Raw genomic sequence first — 27,344 nt, 5'->3', positions numbered from 1 at the left:
GCCAGATGAAGCTGTTGGCAGTTTCAATTTCCTCCCCACCCATCATGACACTGCCTATTGATTCAGTGAAAAGAATTTTTGTTTTCTTGATATTGTGACACAATTCATACTGATGGCTGCATTCCTTGATCTTCAGCAACAAGGGCTTCAAGTCCTCCTCACTTTCACCAAGAAATGTTGTGTCATCTGCATAATGCAGATTATTGATGAGTCTCCTTCCAGTCCTGATGCTACACTCTTCATAGAGTCCAGCTTCTTGGATAATTTGCTCAGCATATAGACTGAACAGGTATGGAGACAGAATATATCCCTGACACACTCCCTTCCCAGTTCCAAACCATGTAGTGCTCCCCTGCTCCGTTCGTACAACTGTGAATGATAGCCACTGTCTTATTCCAGAGCATTCTCTCACTGCCCCCGCCGCCCTGCACAGCCCCAGCTCTTTGAGGAGCCGTTCATTGTAAGGATTTCTGAATGCTCTGGCCACTGACTGCACTTTCTGTACTTGGAAATTCAGCATCTTGTCAAGGAGTTTGGTGGCCCCCTGGTCCAGGATTTTGCTGCTGTCTGAAAGGTTGACAGTTGAACAACCTCACTCCCCCAGCACACACACAGTGGCTCTGCACGAGCAGGACCTGGCACCCCCGGACAGATGACCACTCTTGTCAGTTTGCCTTGTGGTGGCTGTGTGTCGCTGGAGGTATGCAGTGGCCTGGAGACGTTAAAATGGGACACAGAGACTAAAAGTAAAGCACTCGCCATTGGGGGAAATGCTGCCAAACACTTCCTGCCGCAGGGTCGCTGGGGCCTGCCGATTCCTGAAGAGTCACATGTCTGCCAGGTGTACTGGGTGCACCTGTGTGCTGCCTGCTGTGACCATGCTGGGGGTGCCCGGGAGTCATCGCCGACCGTTCCCACATGGGCGGTGGCTGCTGTCGCGGTTCGGTAACTGGCACCCCTGTGGTCCTTTTGTTGGCAGGACCCTGCTCGGTCAGAGCCAGGACGGCATTGTGTTCAGCACCGACGACTACTTCCGCTACCACGACGGGTACAGGTACGACGTGAACCAGCTCAGCAACGCCCACGACTGGAACCAGAGCAGAGGTGCGTATGAAGTCCCCTCCTGGGAGGGGCCCCAGCGGGTCACGAGGCGCTGGCCAGTGCTTCTGACTTCATGTCTGTCCGCATGGGGAACTGCCCAGTCCTCTCCATCCCCACAGTCATTGCGGATTGGGCCCTGGTTGTAGCCCTCATGTTCAGTAGTCCACTAAGAGTCAGCAGGCTAGAGTCTCCGTTTGGTCTCGAGCTTCTGCCTCCAGGGTGAGGTTGGCAAGCTCCTGAAGAGCAGAGCCCAGGCTGTCCTTCTGAAACTAAGCCATCGCCTTCAAGTAGATGGTGACTTCTGGCAGCACGTGTTAGGCTAGAACTGCCCCAGGCTGTTAAGTGCTGTCATATTGTCACCTCGCGTGGACCCTGGACAAGAGAACACGGCCCTGCCCCGCTCTGCCCTGTGCAACATGCACACTGTGACTGTTCTGTGTTGTTATGTGCCGTCGAGTCAAAACCAACTCATGCCTGGCCCTTCAGTGGGTTTCCAGAGCTTGTTTATATATCACCTGTGGAGTACTGAGGGGATTCAACGCGCTTGCCTTTGGCTTGACAGAGCAGCTCCTTGCCTCCGAGCCACCAGAGCGCCCTCTTCTGTTCAGGTTTACTTGGTACAAAGTGCTGTCTTCTCTAAGTTAGGCATCCCGTGGAGTTCTTCTGATCTCAGGGCTGACCTCATTGTTGTTTGGTTAGTTTTCTAAATTTCTTTTTATTGCAGCAAAGCAAGCTATTGCTCAAGGAAGGTCTCCGGTCATCATTGACAACACTAACACTCAGGCCTGGGAGATGAAGCCGTACGTGGAGATGGTAAAGCGAAGCTCTGGGGATGTGTTTGCTCACTGCTTTCTTGTGCTCTAGAATGAGATGGCTCTGTGTTATCTGTGTAGAACACCTGTCTTTGTTCCTGAAGATGTTGGTTGGGCTGCTGCCTTTCCCCCCCCTTAATTGACAGTAGTGCTTATTAATGTTTATTTTGTTATTATGCTTGAACTTGAAGATGTTAATTGGAACCTGTTCAGTTAATTTTTTTACAGAATATATTAGTTTAAAATAGACCTGTTGCTAGCTGAGCAGATTGAGAACCGCTGTGTAATGCAGTGCGTGCCGTGTGCGTTCTCTCTGAGTGTAAGAAGCTTTCTCTGGCCTGTGTGTCCCCCTCGCCCCATCCCTCTGTGTAGGCCATAGGAAGAGGATACAGAGTCGAGTTCCACGAGCCTGAAACCTGGTGGAAGTTTGATCCTGAAGAATTAGAAAAGTAAGACACCTGATTGATTGATTTCTTACGTCTTGTTCTCATTTCTCTTCTACATGGTCAGTTTGTTGTTGCTACTTAACCAGCTTTTTCTTGTCTTTGCTGTTTGTGAATTGAGACCATTACGTGTATGTGTGCACTCGTGTGTGTGACTTGAGTGTAACTTGCAAAGCACATTAGTTTTCCATTTTAATCGTTCACACACATTTTGTTCTAGAATATTTAATAGACTGCTCACAATGTAAGTGCACTCTCCCGGCTCCCACCGTGTGATTCTCATTTCCATGGATCTTCTGTCCTGCACTTCCTCCCTCTTCCTTCAGCAGATGCTGCCATTTCACCCTGGGTGTCAGTTATGCTAGAGTGAGTTCTTCTCTGGTGTGGTGTTCACCTGGTGGGCCTGGCTGGCTGGCGGCTCTGCACTGTCTCGCCTCTGCCCTTCCTCCTGGGGTCTGTCACCCATTTTCCTGGTGCCCCCTGGCCTCCTCATCGTGCACCCCTTTCCGATCTTTGGTCTTGCAGGTCCATTATCCTGAGATCTGTGTGCTCTGGCATTGGGGTTAGGGGTTCTGTAACGCTGAGAGCACGTGCACTGATTGCCAGCAGCCGGCAGTGTCTGGGGCAGCGTGTCATCATCACCTGCTCTGGAAGTTGAGCAGCGATCAGTGGAGCACTGAAGCTTCAGACAGCACAGACTCGGCCCCCAGAATCCCTTGCCAGGCCACTCCCCCCAACTCTCTAGATTTCAGACCTGAGGCATCCCAGATTCACCTGCTACTCCCCAGAAGAAGGATGGGCAATCTCTTCCCATGCGAGTACTGCCTCTGAAAACTTGCTGGAGGGTCAGCTATGCATTGGTTCTGACTCGATGGCACACAGCAACAACAGGCATTCGAAATGTCGTTGACTCTCCATCGACAGCCGGCTTGACTGTTGCCTGTCACAGAGCTGAGCTTGGGTGAGCGTCTTTTTTGGCCTTTTGTGGATTCATGGAACCATAATCTGGCAGTTTACAACCTTAGTTTTCAGAGGCTGCCTGCACTGCAGGCTGCCTGCTCCCTTGGAACAATTGGTGGATTTGAACCTCCTGCCTCTGATTGGCAGGACAACTCCTTATTAGGCACCAGAGCTCCCTAGGTAGCCACAGTTTTGAAAAAGAAATAAACTTTTATTTTGTAACCCGTTCCCTGAATTGTTGTTTGTTATGTGCCGTCGAGTCGTTTGCGACTCATAGTGACCCTATGCACAACAGCCGTAAACCCTGCTCTATCCTGCGCCAACCGCACTGCCTCTGACACACCCATCCCGATTACCGCAGTCACCGAATCAATCCATTTCATAGAGGGTCTTCCCCTCCTGCGCTGTCCCTCCACCTCCCAAGCATGATGTCCCTCTCCAAGGACCCGTCCCTCCTGGCAACGTGTCCAAAGTATGTCAGACGAAGCCCCAGAATCCTTGCCTCCAAGGAGCAGCTTGGTTTAATCCTCTCCAAGATAAATCATTATTATCATTAAATATAAGTTGCAAGAAACTATGATGGAGAAGAAATTTGAAACCATTTTCTGTGAGTCAGGAATCCATCCTGAGCCCCTTTTGTTACATATAGTAAGCACACACAGAGAACTGTGCTCAGCGTAGAAGGATCAGCCCCGTGGCCTGTGCTTGATGGAGAAGGGTCAGCCCGGTGGACTGTGCTTTCCATAGAAGGATCAGTCCAGTGAATTTTTGCCGACTCAACCCTCCTCTCGCCTTCACCACTGCCCGTCAGCCGGCTGTGTGCCAGACGCCCCTCCTGGCTCTTCCTGCCCACTGCTGCCTTTCTTCCTCGAAGGTCACCACAGTCCTCCAGTGACCCTGCCCCCAGGATGCTGCTGGCATCGTAGAGCCTGCTGGCTGCTAGCCAGATGGCGGGCCCTGGGGACTCAGCACATCACGCCTGTCAGGACCACAACTCCAGAGACCCGCAGGGGCAGCTGCACCTGGCGCGGCGTCGGGATTGACTTGGTGACACACGCCAGCAGGCTGTGTCACTTCCTTGCGCTGAAGTTTTACTAGCTCTGCTTTTGCCTTAACGTCATTAATTAAGGCTGCTATTTTTCCAAACTAACTTTCAAACTTTTTAACTGTGTGTCCTGTTTCTTTGACTCTTTTGAGTGTTTCTTCAAAACTGTCTGTGAGCTGTGTCCATGTTATGTCTCTACTAATAATTTATAGATAATAATACATACTTAAACACTATCAGAGCTTCCTAGAGTTACTTTTAAAAAGCTGTAGTCTATATTGATTCTTGTGTCATGGAAGTCCATCTGTAATTCTCAAGACAGTGTCTCATAACCTTGGATGTTGTTCATGAAAGGGCTCGGCACTGGGCGTGTACTCTGGGGTTCTGTTAAGTTCCTCTGTAGAAAGGGTCCATACTTCATTAACACTGTCCCATGGTTTATGGTGTCCTCACACTTTGGAAAATGGGTTGCAAATCTTGGAGAGAGCCAGGATGAGCCCCTGAAATCCATGTCCTGGCGCTGCCTTGCTGAGACCTTAGAGCGGTGCCCTGTGCCTTGGGAGTGGAGGAGTGTCGGCCCACGCGCCGGGAAGGAAGATAGAAACACCTTTTCTGTCTCACAGGAGGAACAAGCATGGCGTGTCTCGGAAGAAGATCGCTCAGATGTTGGAGCGCTATGAGTTCCAGATGTCCATCGCGATTGTCATGAACTCAGTGGAGCCAGCCCACAAAGGCGCTCAGAGACTTCCGCCTCCAGAGTGGAGACCGAGGTGGGGGGACCCCTAGACGCACCCCGCCAGGCGACTGCACCAGTTTACTAGCAGCTCCATTGTCAGCCAGCCAGTCCATTGGCTGCTTGGCTTTAAACCAGAATTAGTGAGGCTGCCCCAGCCCTTAACTAGCTTCAAATAAAACGGCTCACCCGCCTCACCGAGGATGTCCCAGCAAGTTGTTTACAATTTTAAACTGTAAATAAAAATAATCTGAATGTGGTTTTAAACGTTTTAATAATTCTTTGTGGGAACACCTTTGGTGATTATCAGCTGCTGAGCCTGGTGAGTAGGAAGAATTCTTCTCTCGAATGGAGTTTTGAGCCACTTTCCCTGATTTTGTAGGTACAGTGAACAGTTTTCCCTAGTTCTTACTCAAATCTAACTTCTTATAAAGCTTTGGTATTTCTTACTGACTACCTGATATGTGCAGAAAATTCCACTTGTTATAGGTCCTGTTGATTTCTTTGTTCATTATACGGGTAGAATAAATTTTCAGCATTTTAGTCTGACGAAACCTATTAAGATATAATTTACTTGCACCTATTTTGTTCCAATGAGATTCTGTGTACATATTTGTGTCATAAATATTGGAGGTGCTTTGGTGGTGCCGTGGCTGAAGAAGTCAGCTGTTAACCACATGGTCTGTAGGTCCAGCCCAGCCGTGGCCCCTGGGAAGAAAGCTGGTGCATTTGCTTCTGTAGAGGTGACAGCTGTGGGAACTCTGGGACTGGGCCTGCTCTGCCTGCGGGCCTGGGAGCTGGGTTTACTTGACTCAGTGGTCTTTGCATTTCTAAGTCAGTCTCCTTGAACATCACTGCCATGCCTCCGCCCTCCTCCAGTTCCAGAAGGGATAAAGAGAAAATCCACTGTGTGCTTAGAAGAGGGGCCTGGTGCCCTTCTGACAGCTGTCACTTCTCCCAAATTCCATGGAGTGTCGTGTTTGGAACAGAAGAACAATTTGGAAAGCTGCTTACTTAGCACTGATTGGATGTAACCTGTAAGCTGTTCTCTTCCTGGGTTTTTAAGTTTTCTATAGAGCCAATTTCCTTCTCATAAAAGAAAATAAAATCAAAAAACTGGAGCTGGAATTTACTTCCAGGGTTTTGGAATGCACCTTATGCTTCACAGATTTTGCTTGACCTGGTCAAGTAAGCATTTCTCTTTGCAGCATGACGACAGAAAATTCCATCACTGCCTTTAAACCTTCTCTCCCAGTATTCCTTCTTCTCTACGTATTTTATAGAAAAGTATTTCTTTAATGTTTTCTGCGATGTATACTCTTTTAGGAGTTAGCAGCTTACTGTTGTTATGTGCCATTGAGTCACCTGCGACCCATAGCGCCCTATGTACAGCTTCAGCAGCCTGCCCTGCCCTGAGCCAGTCTCACTAATTCTGACACATCAACCCCCATTGTCCCAGTGACCATGTCAGTCCATCTCCTCTGGGGTCTTCTTCTCCTGCACTGTTCCACCTCCCTTACAACGTAACGTCCTTCTCTAAGAACCAGTCTCTCCTGGCCACGTGCCCACAGTGTGTGAGACGGAGCTTCAGAATCCTCATGTCCAAGGAGAAACTTGCTTTCACTCTCTCCAAAACAGACCTATTTGTTTTCTTGGCGGTCCATGGTATGTTTAAGACTTCTCCTGCACCGCAACTCAAAGGTATCGATTCTTCCTCTGTGATCCTTAGTCATTATTCAGCGCTCTGATGCATAGCAAATATTTGTGAAGACCATGGCCTGGATTAGGCACATCTTAATCTCTAGACTGATATTGTTGTTTTTCAGTACTCTGGAGAGGTCCCTGACAACAGATTTTCCCAAGGCAATTCATCTCTTGGTTTCCTGATTGCTGACACCAAGAGTGCTGATTGTGGAACCGAGCAAACTGGTAACTCTTAGTAATCTCAGTCTCTTCTCCATCTGTCATGGTGCTGCCAGTTGGCCCAGTGGTGAGAATCTTTGTTTTCTTGATGTTGCGCTTCAATCCATATTGAAGACTGCAGTCCTTGACCTTCTGCAGCAAGCACTTCAGGTCCTCCTCAGTTTCAGCAAGGAAGGCTTTTAAAAAACACATAAAAACCCTCATTCTAATCCCTCTGTACTTACAGTTGATGACACTTCATAGCCATTAAACTCTGTTTCTCCTTAGCCAGCCATCTTGAGTCTTAACACAGTTTCTCCAGGTATTGTTTTTTTGTTTTGTTTTTTCCCAGGTATTGTTTGAAAACGTAAACACTGGCGTGTCTTCCTGTATACTTTAGGGTTCAAACCAGACAGACCACATTCTCAACAAGCTGTCACTTCAGTTGCTGGAAGTTAGATGTGTGTGTTGCATGGTTTGTTATCCTCAGTGCTGCTTCATTGAATGACCACTACGTTATTTATTTTACTGTTATTTATAGTGTGTGCTGATCTTGATTCGATCCTCTTACTGAAATGGAACCTAGTTATAATGTGCTAATTCCCGCACGTAAAAGGTGTTTATGCTTAACCATCCACAGAGCTCATTCAGGTGTGACTCTCGTCTTTTTATCTCTGAGAAACATTTCTTGATACTTGAGCTTGGGTTTTCATACCCTCTTATATGAATTTTCACATTTTGGCCATACTACCAAGGATTTTTCTCTGGGGCAGGTGAAACAACTGTTGGATAGGTATTCTCTATCCATTTCTCGTGTCTGTATTACTCCTTAAATTTCATTTAGGAGTTGTTAAGGGAGCCGTCAAGTCAAGTAGGACTCCCAGCGACCCTGCGAACCACAGATCTGAGCCCTGTCCTGTGCTGTCCTCACAATCTCTGACACACCTGAGCCCATTGCTGCAGTCACTGTGTCAATCCACCTGGTTGAGGGCCTTCCTATCTTTTGGTGCCTCTCCACCTTTCCAGAGAAAATCCAGAGCTTTGAATAGCATACTGTTAATCCTCCAAATTTTTTTCGACTAAATAGAAGATCTTTAGGAAAGAAATTATGAAAAGATATGATCATATTAAAAATCATCATTCTGAAGGAAATTTCTAGATATGTCAAATTGAGCTTCATTTCCTAGTACTTTTGTAATATTAAATAACCAGAGATAATAATTTAGATTCATCCTGGAGAGGGTTAAACCGGGCTGCTTCTTGGAGCAAGGATTCTGAGGCTTCGTCTGACATACTTTGGACATGCTGTAAGGAGGGAGAGGTCCTTGGAGAAGGACATCATGCTTGGGAGGGTGGAGGGACGGCGCAGGAGGGGAAGGCCCTCTATGAGGTGGATTGATTCAGTGACTGGGATAATCGGGATGGGAGTGTCAGAGACAGTGCGATTGGCACAGGACAGAGCAGAGTTTACGGCTGTTGTACATAGGGTCGCAAGCAACTCGACGGCACGTAACAACAACCAAATGCTGTTTTCTTTTTTAATCTTAAGTGCTTCCAAAACAGGGAGGTCACCATTTTGAGATTGTCATGGCTTGTGGTTGGTGTGTTTTACTTCACGCATTCTAAGCAAGGTGGGAAATGAGCAGTTTGTGTAAGCACCGTGGGTCATTTTCATTTTTGTGTGTGTGCTTAGTGGAGAATAGAAATGAACGTGCGTGCATAGGACAAGGCCATGGACCGTGCTGGAGCGGGGGCCGCCTCTGCTCCGTGCTGGGGTCTGTAGGAATGGAGGTGCTGCAGCAGTGGACTTGATTTCACACGCACATCTCCTGGTGGGCCACTCTTGACGTGTGTGCAGCTTACCGCTTCTGTATTGTACCACAGTTCGTGGATATTGTTTCAGATTTTTTCTGGTTTTTTTTTCCTCTTTGCTTTTTAGTTTTGATAAACTATTTTTAATGTATTTAAGTTTTTATTTGTTCCACGAAAGGTTTAAGGCAGACTAGTGTAAAAGTATGGAGAGCTTTCTGAGGGTAGACCCTACGAAGCTCACTGAGAAGCAGGGTTTGCTGCAGGCACGGAGGTGTTCCCTGCTCCATGAGCCTCGCTCATCTCTGACTGGACCTGTGAGGTGTCTCGGGCTGTTGGGATGTGTTGGTGACAGAGAAACATCCAGTTTAGTAGAGCACAAAATTTGAAATTGTGTAATTTGAACACAAGTTGCATTTCGCACTGTAATTTGAGCAATTCCATTTCAGCAGGCTCTGTTTTTTTATAGACGTCTGTGAAGCCTTCCTTCTTAAGGTGTAAATATGGATGAACCAATGGGATGAATATTTTAGAGTTTCAGCTGTAATAGCGCTTGTTTTAGCCTTGAAATTGTGTGATACTGGTTTGTCTTTGTTTTTTACTTCTGTTTTTGATAGGCAGTTACTGTTTTTAGATGTCCTCGGGCTGGTGCCGACCTGTAAGTGACGCCAGGGACAAGGGAGTGAAGCGCTTTGTGGTCTGACAGTCGGCGCTCTGCGGGAGCCCCTTGGGTCAGCCTGCCCGTCTTTCACTGACCCTCAACCGCAGTGACTCGTTAGGTACCGTAGAGTCGGTTTTGCTCACAGACCTCTCCACAAGAGGAGAGGGCACCACCAGGCTCTGTGGCATCCTCCTAACTCCTGCTCTGGTCAACCTGTTACTCAGTGCTCTGTCAGTCCGTCTCATCGAAGACCTGCCTCTTTTCCAGTGACCTTCACCTTCTGCAAGCATGATGTCCTTCTGTGATTGGTCCTGCCTGACAGCATGAGTGAAGTAAGTAAGACCTAAGGTTCATTCTGACATTACTCCTGCAGGACAGATTTGTTCTATGAGGAGGAAGGTGGCATCGAGGAAAACCTATCAACAACTTGTGTTAGGCAGATAACACAGCCCTGCTTGCTGAAACTGAGGAGGACCTGAAGTTCTTGCTGCAGAAGGTCAAGGACTGCAGCCTTTAATATGGATTGTAGCGCAGCATCAAGAAAACAAAGATTCTCACCACTGGGCTGATTGGCAGCATCATGATAGATGGTAAAGAGATTGAGATTGTTAACAGCTTCAGTTTGCTTGGCTTCAAAATCAACACTCTTGGTACCAGCAGCTAGGAGATTAAAAGACAAATTGCACTGGGAAAGTCTGCTCTTGGGGACCTCACCAGGGTATTGAAGACCAGTGATGTCAGTCTGGAGACTAAGGTGCACCTGATCCAGGCTATGGTCTTCACAGTTACTTGCTATGCATCTGAAAACTGAGCAGTATCTAGGGATGGTAGGAGAATTGAGCTGTGGTGCAGGAGAAGAGTATTGAATATACAGTGGACTGATAGGAGAACAAACAGGTTCACCCTAGAGAGGGTTAAACCAGGCTTCTCCTTGGAGGCAAGGATTTTGATGCTTCATCTGACATACTTTTTGGCATGTTGCAAGGAGCAATCAGTTCTTGGAGAGGGACATCATACTTGGAAGGGTGGTGGGACAGTGCAAGAGAGGAAAATCCTGGATGCAGTGGATTGACTAGGTGACTAGGGTAATGGGAGTAGGTGTGTCAGAGACAGTGAGATTGGCGCAGGATAGAGGAGGGTTCAGAGCTGCTGTACATAGAGTTGCTGTGAGTCACAAGCGACTCAGTGGCACATAACTGCGACAACAACTGGCAGCCCGTGGACTTCTCTGGATTGATCATCTGCCGTAGTTAAAAGCCATCAGTCATTCTTTGATTTTTTCCTAATCATTGCCTCGCTTTTACTTGCAAAAGAGAAGGTAGTAAACATAATGGCTCAGGCCTTATACGCTCTAGGCTTCAAAGTGACCTTCATGTGATAGGATTTTGAAAAGATCTTTTACAGCTCAGTTGCCTGATGCAGGCTGAACAAAAAGAAAGAAGTGCTCCAGCAGTGGTGTTTATATGCACTAGAAATGCAGTAGGGTCGGAAGGAGTGATGGGATTACTGGCCATTTCCTGGCTCAGCTGTTCACGTTGCCCATTAGCACGGAGAGTGAAGAGTGTTGCACTAACCTGTGAGAGACTGAGTACTGGCTGTGACGCTCCGAGTCCCTGTGTGTCACCAACACTGGAGTTTTACTTCAGGTGTATCATACGACAGTTTCTATGAGATGATCTGATTGGCCAAATTTGGGGGATTCAGTCCCAGGGCAGTGTTTCGGCCCGCCCAGCCAAATCCAATTCTTTTTTAATAAGCTGGTGTTGTTTTAGTGTTGCCCATTTTTCTCTCCTCCTGTTCTCTCTGGGGACACTTCCCCTGGTGTCTGCTCAGTGTGTCGTCGCTGGTGTATGAGCACTGCCCACCTGCGATCCTGGCTGCTGTTCACCGATGATTCAGTCCAGGTGTGAACAGCCGGCTGTGGGGACACCAGCATTCGGTGTTTATAACCTGCTCAGGGAGGTGACAGAATTGTCATGTGATCGAGCAGACATCAGGTGGAGGGCATGCATTGGAGCAGTGGGAGAGGCAGAGAAAATGGGTCCTTTGTAATAACATTGAGACCAATGTCTTGTCTCACTTTTTAGATTGTTTCTGCTTTCACACTGAAGTAGAAGACATGACTTTACAGACAGTAGGCAGAGTGCATAGACCTCAAGTAATGAGAGAATGTCGGAGGAAAAGCATGTCGCTTTTTCATTAGATACACGTGTGGCGCTGAGACTTTGCTGCATTCGTTATTGATAAGCTCCTGTGGCTTGGACTTGGTGTGAGACGATCAAGAGAGACACGTTTGATGCTGTTACTTCTCTGCTGGGAGACCTGGTGGTGGTACCCTCAGGCCCAGAGCTGAGAGGCACAGGCTGGCACGGGGTGCATCAGTCCAGGCCACTGGTTCACGGTTGCCATCCAGTTCTCACAGCTATGTGAACTGGACATAGAGCAGCACGAAGCATGGGTCATTTACAGACTCCACGCCTGTCCTTGTGTTTGAAGGTGTCAGGTCAGATTAAAGCTAGTGTGTCAGACAGTGATGCCCCTGGAGTCGGCCGAGGACAATCTTAGCTCTTTGGAGGTTTTGTCTGTGGAATATCTGTGCAGTCCACGTCGAAACTTGAAGCCAGCCCTCAGGCATGTCTTTTTAGGGAACAGGTGAAAAAGAGCCATTGGTTCTTAAGAATCATTTTTATTCTTCATAATACAATAATTCTCATTAATAATGGGTCTGAGAAGAGAGCGTTGTGAAGACTTCCAGAAGCTATGAATTTGGCAGGGTGTGTTTGATTTCATTAGAGAGCAAATGACTAATGCTATGGGGGCAACATGAGCAAAAAACTTTTGTATATGAAGCAGCGGCAAAGATGGCAGTGACTGGAATGCTGTGGCCAGAAGGGGAGGGGAGGGGAGGGCCTGTGCTCTCATGTCTCCACTGGCCGATCCACGATCCACTGTGCTTGACCGTGACCTTGGTGCATGCCTTCTTGTCCGCTCAGAGCAGTGATGAGAGTGTGCATGAACTGGCTTCATAGTGGAGTCTTTGCTTTGTGATGAAATGCTAAACCTCGCACTGGTTTCTTTGTCATAAAATATTTAATGTGCTTGGAGGAAAAGAAGGTGTTAGAGATTTGCAGGTCTTTCTGTTCGCATGTTACATTTTACACTGGAGGAACTGAGGCCCGAGAGATGAGCTCGTCTGCATCTCAGGAAAACAGCCAGGGGAGGGCGAGGGCATGAGCTCTTCGGCCCCTTCTCTGTGCCCAGCACCTTCCCGTCAGTGTGCTGGTGAATTTATGAGTGCATCGTGTGCCAGTCATCCATGGGCAGTGAATTCCGAATCCTTGGCAGTTATCAGGTGGCGGCCTGAGGTCATTAGTGAAAGTGGATGGCCTTTATTTCTATGTTGAAACCGTCATAAAGCATGCTGAAAATTAGCCAACTTTTCCTCATTTGCTTATCGAGAGGCTTTGCTGTGACTGGGGGGCTTGGAGGGTGGAGAGGGCTCATTGGACAAAGCAGAACCCAGTATTCTGAGCCTTGAGATACTCTGAGAAAGGTGTTTGTTCAGCCGATCCAAACCAAACCACTGTCGAGTGTTGTGAGCTGTAGTGACCCTGGAGCACGGGGCTGGCAGATTGGCGGGTGGGCCTGAATTGCTGATGTTACCATTAGAAGCCGAGAACTTAACCACTGTACCACCAGAGCCCCTACGGTGCACAGGGAGAGAAATCCCCTGGGCACTCAGGCCGTTCTGTCCAGTGTGCTCACCGTCAGTCAGCATCAACTGTGGCGCAGGTGACTCTGGTAGCAGACACCACCTTTCTCCCATTGAACGGCCGGTGGGTCCCAGCCACGGGTCTTTCCGTCAGCAGCTTGGCACTGAACTTCCCCTGTACCGTCAGAGTTAAGTCTTCACCGTCACTCTGCTGTCCACTCTGCCTCTGAGCTGAATCCATACTGAACTGACCGTTCATCCTGACACAGTGCACGCTGTCCCACAGGCCTTCCCTCTGACACTGTCAAGTCACCGCTCTGCACTCCCAGGAGGACAGCCGGAGGATGTGGTGGGCTGTGCTGGAGGGAGGTGGAAGCCTGCATGGACCCAACACAGAGTCTACTTCTCTCTTGAAACTGTCAAAGAGAAAAATGGCAGAAGCTGGATGAGATGAAAAGACATTTAATGACAATCAGGGCAATTTGGAAATGGGGACATTTCAACTGAGTTCCAGAGGATTTGGATCCAAAGTGTCCAGGAGTTTCTGCAGCGAAACAAAAGAAACTTGAGTAAAGATCCCGCTGGGTGGGGTTTGAGTAATGGCTGTGGGAGCTATAGGCAAATGCAGTGATGGCTGGTGTTTAAGAAATAGTTAGGAAACCGGGCGATAATGCTTCTAAAGGGTACATTCCTGGCTTTTCTAAAGTTGTCTTTTTTTAAATTTTTTTTTATTGATATTTTAATGAAAGTTGACAGAAAACTTATGATTTCCATTTATTCATTGTTGCACATTTTCCTCCCTACCCCCCACTTCGCTTTTCTCTTTAAAAAGATTCTTTCATTGTTGCACAATTCCGCCCCAGTCCACTTTGCTATGCACCTCTTCTTTTGGACTGTTGTCATGCAAATAATACCTAATCATATATTTCTTCCAGACAGTTCTTTCCCTCATTTATTTCAATGCAGTGTTCGTTACTTATCCTCTCTTTTCTTAGTTTTCCCCAACCCCCATTTCAGTCCTGTTTTATAATAGTGGCATTATGCAGAATTTGTCCTTTTGTGACTGAGATATTTCACTCAGCATAATGTCCTCTAGGGTCACCCATTTTGTATACTATTTTATGAGTACCATGTTTTTCAGTGCTGTGTAGTATTCCATTGTGTGAATATACCACAGCTTCTCTATCCATTCATTTGTTGATGGGCACTTGGGTTGCTTCCATCTCTTTGCTGTTGTAAACAACACAGTAATAAACATGGCTGTATACAGTTGTCATTTTTAAAGTTACAGAGTGTTCATTAAGTTGGGTACTTCCAACCTCAAACCTCTCTGAGACTTCCTCTACTGCAGGATGGACCTGCTGTAATTCTGTTTCTTTGTAGTAGGTATTTGTTCTCAGGACTGTTTGGTCCTGACTTGCCAGTCCAGACCTGTGAGCTAGCACTGTTCTGTGTTTGTGGGTGAGCCTCCTTGGGGTGCAGTGGTGGGACAGCCCTGGAAAGCTGATGCCTGAAGAGGTGTGCCCCCAGACCCACTAGAAGTTAATTTGAGGTGCTGCTCTGAGTAGATGGCAGAACGTGCGTACCACTGCAGTGTTCAGCCCGTCTGGTCAACTTGTCCATATCAAATGTGCTTTGACTCCTGTAGCTGAAGGAGCCCTTTCAGTGAGAATTAAAGCTGTAAATGGTGTGGTGTTGGCAGCGGGAAAAAAGACAAATCCATTCTGTATGATGAGGGGAGTGTACACAGAGTGGAAGGAAGCACCAAGCATATAGGATTGGTGGACAGTGGTACGGCCAGGTCACAGAGCTCACGACCAGCTTGGCCATGTGCCGTTGTTTACCTGGAGCCCGTTCCCGCAGCACTGCTGGCTCGGAGGGTAGCTTCTGTGATGCAGGAACACACCCAGTCGGTCATGTCCATTTGGCGTTTCCCTGTTCATTTATGGTTGGGATGAAGGAATGACCTTACTTATCGCAGTCAGATCCATCTGGAGTTTCTTTTGCCTCGAAAGCCACAGCGGTGGGAAAGAACTATGTGAATGAGAAAACTTTCCTGGAGAAAAGATGAGGTGAAGATCTTAAACTTGAAGATGCCATCCCTACAGCCATCTTAACCCTAAAGGAAGGCTTTGAAGGACAGATGACAGAAGGTGGGATCTGCGTGAAGCTGCCTTTAGGAGACTTACTGAGACTGAAGTGGAAGTCATTTGACTGCCAAAGCATGATAATGAAGTGGTCAGAGCATCTGAAATTTCAGATAATCCGTCTCTTTAATATGTTTTCCTCCGCAGAATTTTGGCATACTTATTTCTGCATAGTTGCATTGACTAATGTTTTAAATATTACACAAATCATAAGAAATAGTTGTGGGTTTTTTTGTTGTTGTTTTGGGGTTTTTTTTGTATGTGTACCATCAAATCGGATCTGACTAGTACAGGAGATTGTCCCTCCTTCTTCAGCAAAGCATCTGGTGTATTCGAACCTCACACCTCTGGGATTGTAGTGCAGTTTCTTGCCACTAGGCCACCAGAGCCCGCCAGAAATAGTTTTTAAAAAGAAACAAACCCACATAAGATTGGGGTGAAGCCCCAAGTCATGGGCAGCACATTGCCGAAGGTGGTCCTTTCCAGACCCCAGCTTCACGAGCAGCGTGCAGTCTGCAGGGGCAGATGGTAGGGCACCTTCCACTGACGGGCACTCCTGTGGTACAGACACCAGCCACGTCGGGTTTTCTAGGCCGTGGTCTTTATAAGCAGCAGATGGACAAGCCTTTGTGTGTCTGAGCAATTTTGTGGGTTTGAATGACCAAACTTTCAGAAAGAGACCAAGCATTTCACCACCACCAGCCTGAAAAGAAAACCACCTCCTCTTGCCGTCAGTGGATTCCCACTCGCAGCAGCCTTCACTAGGGCTTGGAGACCCCAGATCTTTATAAGAGGACACTGCTCCCGATGGAGTGGCGGGTAGTCACCCAGGATTCTTCGGGGTATGTGCTGGGGGCTTAAGCTTGGGTGCACCATAATTCCAGAGTGAAAAGCTGTAGCTACGTGTGTGACAGATGTCTCAAAGCCACCTCTGACGCAAGCATGTGCTGAGTCACAGGAGAGGTGACAGAAGGTGGCCGTAGCGAGGGCCAGCACACTGAGTGTCCACTGTGCACGTGACACTGTTTCCTGCAGCGTGTTTGGACCCTCTCAACCTGCTTCTCATCACAGATGTAGTAGTAGTGCCTGGAAGGGAAGAAACCAGGAGGTGGCAGGTGGGGTGGTTAGTGCAGCCCAGCGTGCCGAGCCCCGCCTCCCATGAACTCGGCCCTGCTCCAGGCCTTGGTGGGAGTTACTGCCTCAGTCCATCTCATGGGGTGTTCCCAGCCTCACATCTCCAAGGTCGGGTTTCTTCAGAAAATACGCCCAAAGTGAGTGAGATCAAGTGTCACTAGCTTTGCCTCTAAGGACACTCTGCTTACTCTGCCTTAAAGGCAGATTTGTTTGGATTTTTGTCAGTCCGTGAGATACTCTGTACTCTTTGCCAGCACCACAGTTCAGCGTCAGCAGTTCTTCAGTGTGCTCTGTTCATTGTCCAACTTTTCAGGTGCATAGAAAGCAATTGAAATGCCAAGGTTTGGATCAGGCACATCTTAGTCTTTAAATTGACATCTTTGCTCTTTAGAACTTTGGAGAGGCCCTCGACAGGAGGAAGTCAAGCAAAAGCGAAAGCCCATTTCATTTGTCCCCGTCACATCTACTTCCTAGGCAGGGCTCCGAGTCGGACACAGCTCCGCCAGGTCTCTTCTGTGTCTGTGGGAGAGGAGATGAGGTCTTGACTCCTGTGTTTGTGTCCATCCAGTCAACCCTTAGCAAACCTGCAGGTCCGAGGACAGCTGGCACATAAGGTCTCTAAGAGAGTGCTGTCTGCAAGGTCACGTACGGCCTTCCAATTCACACAGCCTTGGTTCTCTCAGTGTTCCACTTTTCAGGATACAAGTCTTTGACTTCTTTGGTTACATTTATTCTTTGATTTTATTTAGGTATTTTATTATAATATTTTAGGTGTCGGCTTGTTGTGTTGATTTTGCTTAAAACACTTTTAGTAAGTGGTGGTTAGTGTTATCCTTCTCCAACATCAGTTTTGGGAGAATTTACACATCTTTTATTTTTTTAGATGCTGATTCTGTCATATTCTAACATTTGTTCTTACCTATTCTCTGTGACTTAAATGTTTGAGAAAACATATGCGCAGTGACAGATTTGTCATTCAAGTTAGGATGGAGATTCTCCCCAAGAGAAGATAGGGTAGTGTTCGGCTGGTGGCCGCCTTACCCAGCCGTGGCAGGGGCTCAGTCGGCTGTCAGGAGATGTTTGTGAAACTGATTTTTCACTATCATCTTTGGTTTCTCTTGAAATCATCTCTTTCCTTAGTTTCTAGAATATTCTCCCTTACATACCTATTGCCAGCAAGCTGGTTCTGACTCAAAGCAACACGTACGGCAGAGGGGAAAGACTGTCTTTATCTTGGGGTTGCTACTCTTAATCCATATGAATTCCGAATGAAAGCACCTCTATCTCTGGAAAAGATGTCATTGTGAAATACAGCATACAAGCCAGCCCGAACCCTGTTCTGTTTTGGTAAAGACTTAAGAGTCTAAATGGGTGACTATGTTACTGATACAAAGTTAATAAGATATTATCATCACTATCTGAGAGAAACTGAGTGTTCTCCGTGTCTCAGAATGTGAGTCTGTGTCCTGTCGTGGCAGCCCCTGCTGGCCACAGCCCGCCCAGCCTGGTGACTGTGGTGAGTTTTCTATTTGTTAACCCCTTCCTACACCTCAGTTTACTCCAGAACTGTGTGGTCTTTTGGTTTTCTTTGTTTTTTGTTTGTTTTTTTTTTTAATTTTTGTGTGAGTGTACCGTCAAATCAGATCTGACTGGTACAGGAGGAGATTGTCCCTCCTTTTCCCGGCAGAGCATCTGGTGGATTCGAACCGTGTGCCTCTGGGATTGTAGTTGCAGCTCCTTGCCACTAGGCCACCAGAGCTCCCCTGGTTTTCTTTGTTTTGATCATCTTGAAAAGGGAATCAAGGAGTTTGTAGCTGACTGGTTTTTTTTTTCCTCAGTAGCATTTCTTAGCCGTATAAAATGAATCATTTCCAATGCCCCATAAAGTTTCATTTTAAAAACCTGCCACAATGTTTGTGTCTGTTGAAGTTGCTACATGAATAGATGTGCGTTCAAAAGTTCTTGTATGCCATTAGATGCCACCAAGTTGGCTATGATTCAAGAATGACCCTGTGGAGAACAGATGAGCCCCCTGCCTGTCCTGCACCGTCCTCACCGTCTTGGCCACACTCAGGGCTGCTGTTGCAGGCAGTGTCAGTCTGTCTTCCTCTTTCTGGCTGACCCTCAGCCTTTCCCAGTCTGAGGTCTGTTTCCAGTGGCTGACCCATCCTAACGGTATCTCTGCACAGTCTGCTCTCCTCACCTCTCACGTCCTCCGAGACAGACAGGTGGTTGTTCTGCTGGCCCATGGTGTGCTCTGTACTCTTCGTCCCCATCCAGTGAACTGGACTTCATCAGCCGCCTTTCTTCTTTACTCACCGGACAGCTCTCACACGCACACGATGCAGCTGAGAGCCCTCCGGCACGCCTCACACTTGTCTGCCAGCGGCTTGGCTGATCACGGCAGGTTACGTTGCGGTGGTCACATCACTCTGTCTCTTCCTGTCTTATTAGTGAATTATAGCGCATGATGTAATGACATTGTACTTAGAATATTGAGCTAGCCAAGTCGCCTCATTTCTGTGGACACAGTCCAGTCGGCGCCAGCTCCTCGGCCCCGTTACCGGTTACTGATCCTCCTTGTTTCCACACGTTGAATTCTAACCACCAGCACGTAATCGGGAACCATCAGTGCACCTTGATTACTTGTTTGATTGGTTTAAATTCAGACGTTGGTACAGACCTTGAGTTGTGATTTGGTACTGGTGGTTAATAGGTCAGTTGGAGTGATGGTGATTAAACTGTCTTTCTTGTAGGATATGGCCCTTATCTCCCCTCTACAGTGTCATCCTTCAGGATAGATCTCGAAACGTTCTTTGTAACAATGAATGGGGTGCCACTCTTCAGTTTGTCACGCCTGTCACAGTAGGTCTTGTAGTATCTCTGTCAGCATAGCAAACAGCGGTCCGTTTCTGCTCATTTTTCCCCAAGCTCTGGATCTTTCTGTATTCGTTTTATCTCTGACGGGTTTCTGTTTCCTTAGACCCCAGCTACTTGGTGCCCAGTGGAGTCACTCCTGGAGGTTTGCAGCTGCTCTTCTCATTTCAGGGCATCAGCAAAGAAGGGCCCTGGAAGCTCCGCTCCACGTGGCACTGGGTTGGCCTTTGTGTAGACAGGTCTCCCATCTGCAGCTCTTTAGCTGCTGCCGCAAAGGTTGATACGGGCCAGTGTTCTAAGTCCATCTCCTGCCTGGTTCCTTCTGGCCTGGATTCTCAGACGAAAGCTGTTTGTCATTGATGACCCTCATGGCGTGGGAAATACCAGTGGCAGAGCTTCCAGATGCATGATGACAGCCAGGTCCCCACAGCACAGCAGACAGACAAATGCTTGTCCCAGTCTCCGTGGATTCCGTGGGCCATTATAGAGAACAAGTACACAGGCAGCCCGCAGCATGGCAGACAGACAGACAAATGCTTGTCCCAGTCTCCGTGGATTCCGTGGGCCATTATAGAGAACAAGTACACAGGCAGCCCGCAGCATGGCAGACAGACAGACAAATGCTTGTCCCAGTCTCCGTGGATTCCGTGGGCCCTTATAGAGAACTAACAAGTGCACAGTAAGATTGGGCTGTGCTCTGAGGAGCTGCTTCTGGAGGGCTGCGCAGGTGTCCAGTGGACAGATCCTGTCTCGTGAACAGCCTGCTCTCTGTGGCTGCTGGACGGAGATGATGCACACGCTGTCGTGGGTGGTCACCCCGCCTGAGAGGGTCACTGAACCTGCCAGACACTAGAGAAAGGTCCTGGCAGGTCTGTGGGCAAGTGCTGCCCCCGCTGACCTGGGCCAGGGCAGAGAGTGAGGTCTGACCGTGCTCTGGGCAGCTGTGGGCAGAGCGGAAGTGCCACAGAGTGGCTGTGCTGTGGGAAGGGGCTGGTTCTCTCACTTGAAGTTACTGATGAAGGTAGTTTTTCAGGCCACCTACCCTTAACTAGCCCAAATCCTGGGCCCGTTTACAGACTGTCATTGGCCAACTCAGTGCCAGAGGTCTGTATGTCGAGAGCAGACCGCACTCACGCAGCATGCTACCCTCTGACGCTGTACCAGCTGCTCTTCCAGGTGCAGGGTGCTGGGACCTACAGGGCATGGACCAGTAACTTAAAATGTAGAGTAGGTTGGGTTGTTGCTGTGCCCCATTGCGGCAGAACCAGCCCAGCCGACCCTCTGGCCGGTGTTCAAAGGCAGTAATCCACGGGAGGAGATTGCCCATCCTTCTCCCACGGAACAGCTGTTGGATTTGAACCATGTGCCTTTGGAATTCTTACCACTAGGTCCCCAGAGGGCTCTAGATTGGATTAGGGGACACATTTCTCTAATAAATATACCAGGTTATGGAGGGGGATTTAAAAAAAAAAAGTTTATATTGATTTATGAAACAAGCTTGTGAAAATGTCTTTAACTTCCTGAAGCACTAAAAGACCTCAATTTTAAATATAGGATGAAGTAGATGAACACTTTAGAATGCTGCTGTTGCTTGACTTTCAGCCAAACAAAAGGACAAACCTATAAAGTAATTAAGAAGCCTCAGTGGCATAGTGCATAATGCACTAGCCTGTTAACCAAAAGGTTGGTGGTTCATACCCAACAGCTGCTCTGCAGGGAAGGTCAGGTCATCTCCTCCCATAAAAGTTTACAGTCTAGGAAACCCGGGAGAAGGTCGCCATGAACCAGCACTGCTGATTCAGAAGCAACGAGTTTAGCTTTGGGGTTTTTGTTTTGGGGTTTTGGTGGTGTTTGGATTTTGCTCGTTTGTTGGCAGGTAAGAACAGGAAGGAATGTACTAGTTAGAACTGTCAGTGATACAAGATCAAAAGGGAAGCATTTGCCCAGACCTTATGGAGGAGAAATGAATGGAAAATGAGATACTGGGAGGAAATGGGGAGAGTGCTGTCACCTTGTGGGGATCACAGTCAGTGTCAGAGACCACAGTGTGTGTGACATTGTGGGGGTCAATCAGTGTCAGAGACTGTAACGTGTACTTACTATTGAATGGAAAGTCAGTTTGCTCTAAATTTTTGCATAAGCCCCAATTTAGAGTTTTTAACAGTTTTATGGAAAGCATAGCATGATGATTGCTAATGTTGCACAAATGTTATAAAATCCTTTGTTTCTTTTATGTTTTAGAGAAAGAAATTTTATGAGAATTGGACACAGGCTCAGAAATGCCAAACGTAGGGGAAACAGAATAAGAAGCAAAGCACAGACCTGGAATAGTGACCTGACAGAGAAGAGCACATGTGAGCCCGTAAGCTGTCCTCCTCCCAGCAGCCAGGAAGGCAGCCAGGAAGCCCCTGAGTGTGAGGAGAAGGAGGTGGAGCCGAGCCGAGAGGAGCTTCAGCGTGCCCGCACTCAGCGTGCCTCCGCTGGTGGGCCGGGAGAGGACCCAGGGAGTTTCGGGAGTGGCTCTGAAGAACGTTTTCCAGGCATGCCTTCTGTGGTTGAATTGCACAGCCTGTCAAGGGATTACCCCTCCCCTGAAGGTGGTGATCCTTCAGTTCTAAGTTTGTCATCCACTCCAGGTAGAAGCTCTGCTGCTTGTCAAACAGGAATTGAAAACATTTCTTGCTCACACACAGGTGACCCTGCAGGGCCACAGGGGGGACAGCGCACTGGAAACGGGAGTGCCCTGGCCGCTGCTGATCACAACCCGTTTGTTCAAGCTCCACATCCATCGATGCAGAAGAGAGAGATCAGACGGACACGATTCCTCGGCCAGCAGCGCAGATCTAAGACCTCCCCTCGAGTTTCCATTGAGGAAGAAGTGGACACTGCCCAAACCAGGAATTGGGCTTTCTCCTCAACGAGCGGATCTGACCACTGGCTGCCGGTGGGCCCTGTGGAGCAGTGCTGGCCTGAGGAGTCCCCACCTCCGGCTCGTGAGCAGAGGCTGAAAAAGGATAGGTGTCAGGAACAGGCTCTCCCAAATGGTACAGGGGCCCTGGTGAAGTGGAGCCCCACGTCTGAGGGAGACCTGAGCCCAGGAAGCAACCCAGAACTGTCGAGGGAGGAGAGGCCGCCAGAAGATGAGTGTGTGCCTTCCACCGAGGATCTGGATGTGTTAATACAAACAAGTATTTTCAGAAGCCACCTGCCTGGACTTGTTGGCCCAAGGAGTGGCTTAATGTCCACGAGGAGAAAGCGACAGATGAGGACTTTAAGTTTGGCACCAAACTTTGACTTATGGGGTCACATCAGAGAACGCGGGAGAGGGGTCCTTGTGGTGGAAAGCAGTGGACTCAGCATGATTTTTGCAGCAGAAAAAACCAATCCTGGAAAAGAGAAGAAAGAGAAACTTATAGCCTTTGGTCACCATCCATTCCGGCTTTATTTTGATAGCCTCAAAATTTCCCCTCGCAACATGGGGAGCCAGTTCTATTCTCGCTGCCTGTTCATCAACAGGTGGAGGTATTCCCTGCATCTCTACAGAGACCCTGTTCTGCCCCTTGAGCTCCCCGGTCCACCTACCTCTGGGGAGATCGCCTGTGTGAGCCTGAAACCAGGCGTCTCCTCCACAGCTCAGACAAGTGAAGACAATGAACAAGATGTTGGGGAGTTGATTTATCCAGAAACTTCAAGTCAGCAACCCAAGGCTTTGTTCCCTTGTGAAGTTTCTGATGTAAATTACGAAGGCTCTGGTGAGAAGTTGGGGAGACAAGAAGTACCCATGTCCTGCCAGTGTGTTTACATGGAAGAGAACCAGTCTTCAGCATGTCCTCACGCTCAGATAGAAGAGAACCAGCCTTCAGCATATCTTCACAGTCAGATAGAAGAGAACAAACCTTCAGCTCAGACTGATGAGAACCAAGTTTTATCAGCAAGTCCTCAGGTTCATTCAGAGAAGAATCGACCTTTAGCACGTCCTCATGTTCATTTGAAGGAGAATCAGCCATTAGAAAGTCCTCTCGTTCAGACTGAAGAGAGCCAAGCTTTAGCACACCTTCACTTTCAGATAGAAGAGAAACAACCTTCAGCACATCTTCATGCTCATTTGGAAGAGAACCAGCCTTCAGCACGTCACCCCGTTCAGTCACAGGAGAACCAGCCTTCAGAAGGTGCCCGGGTTAACACCTCCATGCTGTCACTGTCCCAGAAGTTTGCCTCTCAACTCATAATGCTCTTTGGACCTCTTGGAGCCCCAGCAGGTACTTGCTTTTTACGTGGTAAGAATCAGTCAGGTGGAGGGTGCCTGCAGAAGTCTGCAGTGTTGAGCATCAGCAAGCCTTCCGTGCATTCCTGACAGGTGGGGTGGGTGCCCTAGGTAGTGTGGGCCTGTTCTCCTCACAGGCTTGTCTCCTGTTTGGCTGAACATTGAACTCCAAGGATGGCTTCAGGTCCAGGTGAAGGGTAACTGACGGCTGTAGACTTGGGGATTCCACAGCCTTGGTGGACCCAGGAGCCTGGTCATTTTCTTCTGGAAGCCCATTCAAAGGACACAGAAGTCATTGAGCAAATCGCTGACCTTCTGAGTACAAAGATTGGCCTAACCCAAGCCAAGTTACTTTACCCCGGCAAATGGAAGTTACAGCTCCCGAGTCCTGTAAGAGTGAAGTTAGTGGTGGGATTTTGGTTTTGTCTGGATGGCATCATCACAGAAGGCGTGTGGTAGTGGTGGATGCCCTTCAGGGTGTTCTGACTCCTACCATCCCATCTATAGCAGAATAACCTGCCCGGTCCTGCCCACTTCCGGCCACTGCTGTGCTCCAACCCAGGCTGCAGTCTGCCAGGTCCTGCCCACCTCCGGCCACTGCTGTGTTCCAGCCTGGGTTGCAGCCTGCCTAGTCCTGGCCACCACCATCCACTGTGTGCTCGAACCCAGGCTGCAGCCTGCTTGGTTCAGCCCAGGCTGCAGCCTGCTTGGTCCTGCCCACGTCCAGCCACCCCTGTGGTTCAGGCCATCTCTTGAGAGTCTCCCTGTTCGTTTTTGACCCTCCATGATGGCACGTGGCACTCGGGATGAACTGTGTTGTGTGCCTTTTGTTTCAGCCTCTCTGACGCCGCCAGACTGCATGGTCCCCCTGGATTTGAACACGATGAAGCTCCTCTATCTCCAGTGGAAAACATCGGTGGAGGTGCGTTACAGGCTCACCTCCTGAGGCTTCCATACAGGAAATCATGCAGAAAATCTCACCAACTCCGGCGAGCCAGCCCTCGCCCTCTGCGGGTTTAGAGCCAGAGTGTTAGTGCTGGTGGGCGATACGTGCACGGCTGTTGTCATGTAGTCCCAGAGAGACAGTGTTAGGGCAGAGCTGCCTGTCAGAGGAGGAGATGCACAGCGTGTTTATAAGGGTGAGAAACTGGGTGAAACTGTTGGAGAAGGAAACAGACAGGCCTTGACAAGAGAGGGAGACGCAGTAGACCCTCAGAGGTGGAGCCTTGTGACCCAGGAAGAGGACCCCTGTTCTGGCTCTCCCCAGTGTCGTCAGGGTGTGCTGACACGGGCCTGCGAGGCCCTCCTGCCCTCACGGGGAGCTTGGCTCTAGCGAGCCAGTCAGCGCTCTTCCTCCAGTGACGTGAGCTCACCTCGTGCCTCAGTGTCCCTTTCTGGTAGTTTTCACAGTGTTTTAAACATTCTCATCGTAAGGCTCGCTTATTGGACACAGTCTCTGTTGCCATCCCATTGCTAGGCTCAGGGACCAGAACATTCCTGGCCTCGAGGGGCGTGAGGGGCAACACCAGGCAGAGACAGGGCCCTGGTGGCACTTGGGATCCAAAGATGGGCAGTCTCAGAAGGCCGATGGAGGGTCACAGGGTCGGGATCGCGCTCACAGCGGTGAGCCTGGGCTTGTGGTCTGCCCTCTGAGTGTTCGTTACTCCTTCTCCTGTCCATTCTTACCAGATGGCAGCAGCGGTAGCTTCAGTTCCTGTTTCCTTGACCAGAAAGCAGCCCCTCAGGGTGGGAATATAGGGGTGCTCACTGAGGTGGGGCCTCGGTTCGGACAGGCTGGCCTCAGGCACTGCAGCAAGCACCTGTCAGAGTGACCCAGGGGCCCCAGGACTGGCTGGCTCCGCAGCGGTCCCTCAGTACACCTGGTGGATGATCTGTGATGACAGTTACGTGAGGGTGCCACGGTACACCGGAGGCACAGTGAGCACACGTGTGCGGAGAGGGCGGCGACAGAGCCCGAGGTGATGCCAGGGCACCTTAGAAATGAGCACACACTCCAGTGGAGGGACCTAGGGAGCGCTGGCAGCACTGGGCTGAGATGCGGCTGCAAACCCAAAGGTCAGAGGTTCACACACCTCAGCTGCGCTGTGGGAGAAAGGTGAAGCCTTCACTTTGTGTAAATATCCCAGCATTCTTCTCACCATCCTACTGTCTCTTCCCCCCCCCCCCCATTGTTACCTTGAAAGGAAGGAAGAATAGGGAGGTAATGGGGCCGAGAGAGAAACCTCAGCATCCAGGGAGGGCAGGAGAGGACCCCGGCATCAGGGAAGGTGGGAGAAGACCCCAGCATTGGGTAGGGGGTGGGAGAGGACCCTGGCATGGGGGGCAAGAACATTGGCATCCGGAGGGGCAGGAGAGGACCTCGGCATCAGATAGGGCATGGGAGAGGACCCTGGCATCGGGAAGAATGGGAGAGGACCCCGATGGGGGCGCAAGAGAGGACTCTGGCTTTGGGGAGGGTGGGAGAGGACCCCAACATGGGGGGGACAGGAAAGGACCTGGCATTGGGGAGGTTGGGAGGGACCCCAGCATCGGGGAGAGCAGGAGAGGACCCTGGCATCGGGGGTGGGGGCGAGAGAGGACCTCGGCATTGGGGTCGAGGGTAGGAGAGAACCCTGGCATCGGGGGTGCAGGAGAGGATCCCGGCATCAGCATGGGGGGTGGGGCAGGAGAGGACCTCCACCTCAGGGGAGTGGGGATCTGTGCTGCTGTGTTCAGGGTGCCGTTGATGTGGCTCTTCTGGGTTTAGCTAGCGAACGCCTCCAGCAGGCTGTGACCTCACCACTCATTTCAGGGGACAGTCTGTGCCCTCCCCCCCACCGACAGGCTGCACCCTTGCTGTCTGCACCTCTTGTTTTAGGGGACAATCTCTTCCCCCCAGGTCCCCCTTCCCCAGGTTCTGCTTTAGATTCCTGTGTAGCTTTCCCCTTCAGTAACTGTATTTTCATTTTGATTTCTAGAAAAGACAGAAGAAGATTGCTTAGGAAGATGGGAAGCCCTTGAATGTAAGTACATCTGCTCGAGAGAGCACTGCGTGATCAGGAGGAAGTGACGCTGTTGACATGTCAAACACATGCCCGTGTTGCCATGGCAACCTCGCCTGCGTTTGTGCCGCTGTGTGACTCACCCCTGAACCTGGCTCCTCTGTGAAATGCAGCAAAGCTTAAGCACTTGGTCCCAAATGTCAGAGCCAGCATTACTGGCTCTTGTTTCTGAGACCATTCTGTCCCCTTCCTACTAACAGGGGTTCTGTCTAACCTCCTCCCCCATCCTTGACAAGCACTGGGAATTTGGAGTGTGGGCAAGATTTCAGTGTGATAAAATTCTCTAGGATGACGGCCTCGTACCACCTGACATCTTTTTCTAAGCAGACCCGTTGGACCTTGGTTTTCCCAGCCTGTGTCAGAAAGTACACACAGCTGCCCGGACCTCAGGGCGGGTCCTGTCGAGGTCGCTGAGCACCCAGCGCCTTGCTGTGGTTCCTCTTCTGACGAACCCTTGGGGGTCACTGTACGCTCTGTCCACTTCTCAGCCATGAGTTATGTGCACCCAGTAATGGAGCTTGATTTCTTCCAAGCAGCGGATTGGGTGGTGGATGCCCAGCGCCACAGCTGCTCTGCGGCAGGCTGGCTGCGGGCACTGCTGATCTGGCCCACGCGGTCTCTGGAGTCCACTGTATCCTGTGAGGTTTTTCTCCTGCTTAGTTAGAGGAAGAAGAGCTCGAGA

At 49.3% G+C, this 27,344-nt stretch overlaps 1 protein-coding gene across 1 annotated transcript in view; it reads left to right on the top strand.

Annotated features, from left to right (window-relative positions):
• Positions 1–26,602, top strand: part of N4BP2L2 (NEDD4 binding protein 2-like 2) — a 63,181-nt gene extending 36,579 nt beyond the window's left edge. Inside the window, exons 2-9 of the mRNA XM_006879637.1 lie at positions 980–1,104; positions 1,826–1,914; positions 2,286–2,362; positions 4,985–5,134; positions 21,722–21,819; positions 22,114–22,329; positions 24,437–24,522; positions 26,579–26,602. Of these exons, the coding sequence (XP_006879699.1) occupies positions 980–1,104; positions 1,826–1,914; positions 2,286–2,362; positions 4,985–5,134; positions 21,722–21,819; positions 22,114–22,329; positions 24,437–24,522; positions 26,579–26,602 (865 nt within the window). The remainder of the gene's footprint in view (positions 1–979; positions 1,105–1,825; positions 1,915–2,285; positions 2,363–4,984; positions 5,135–21,721; positions 21,820–22,113; positions 22,330–24,436; positions 24,523–26,578) is intronic.
• The last annotated feature ends 742 nt before the right edge of the window (positions 26,603–27,344 follow it).

The sequence above is a fragment of the Elephantulus edwardii genome, unplaced genomic scaffold (assembly GCF_000299155.1).
Source record: "Elephantulus edwardii isolate Elephantulus edwardi_28Jun2011 unplaced genomic scaffold, EleEdw1.0 scaffold00004, whole genome shotgun sequence".
NCBI lineage: Eukaryota > Metazoa > Chordata > Mammalia > Macroscelidea > Macroscelididae > Elephantulus > Elephantulus edwardii.
The sequence above is the reverse complement of the archived record's forward strand: the minus strand, read 5'-3'. Positions and strand labels throughout refer to the sequence as shown.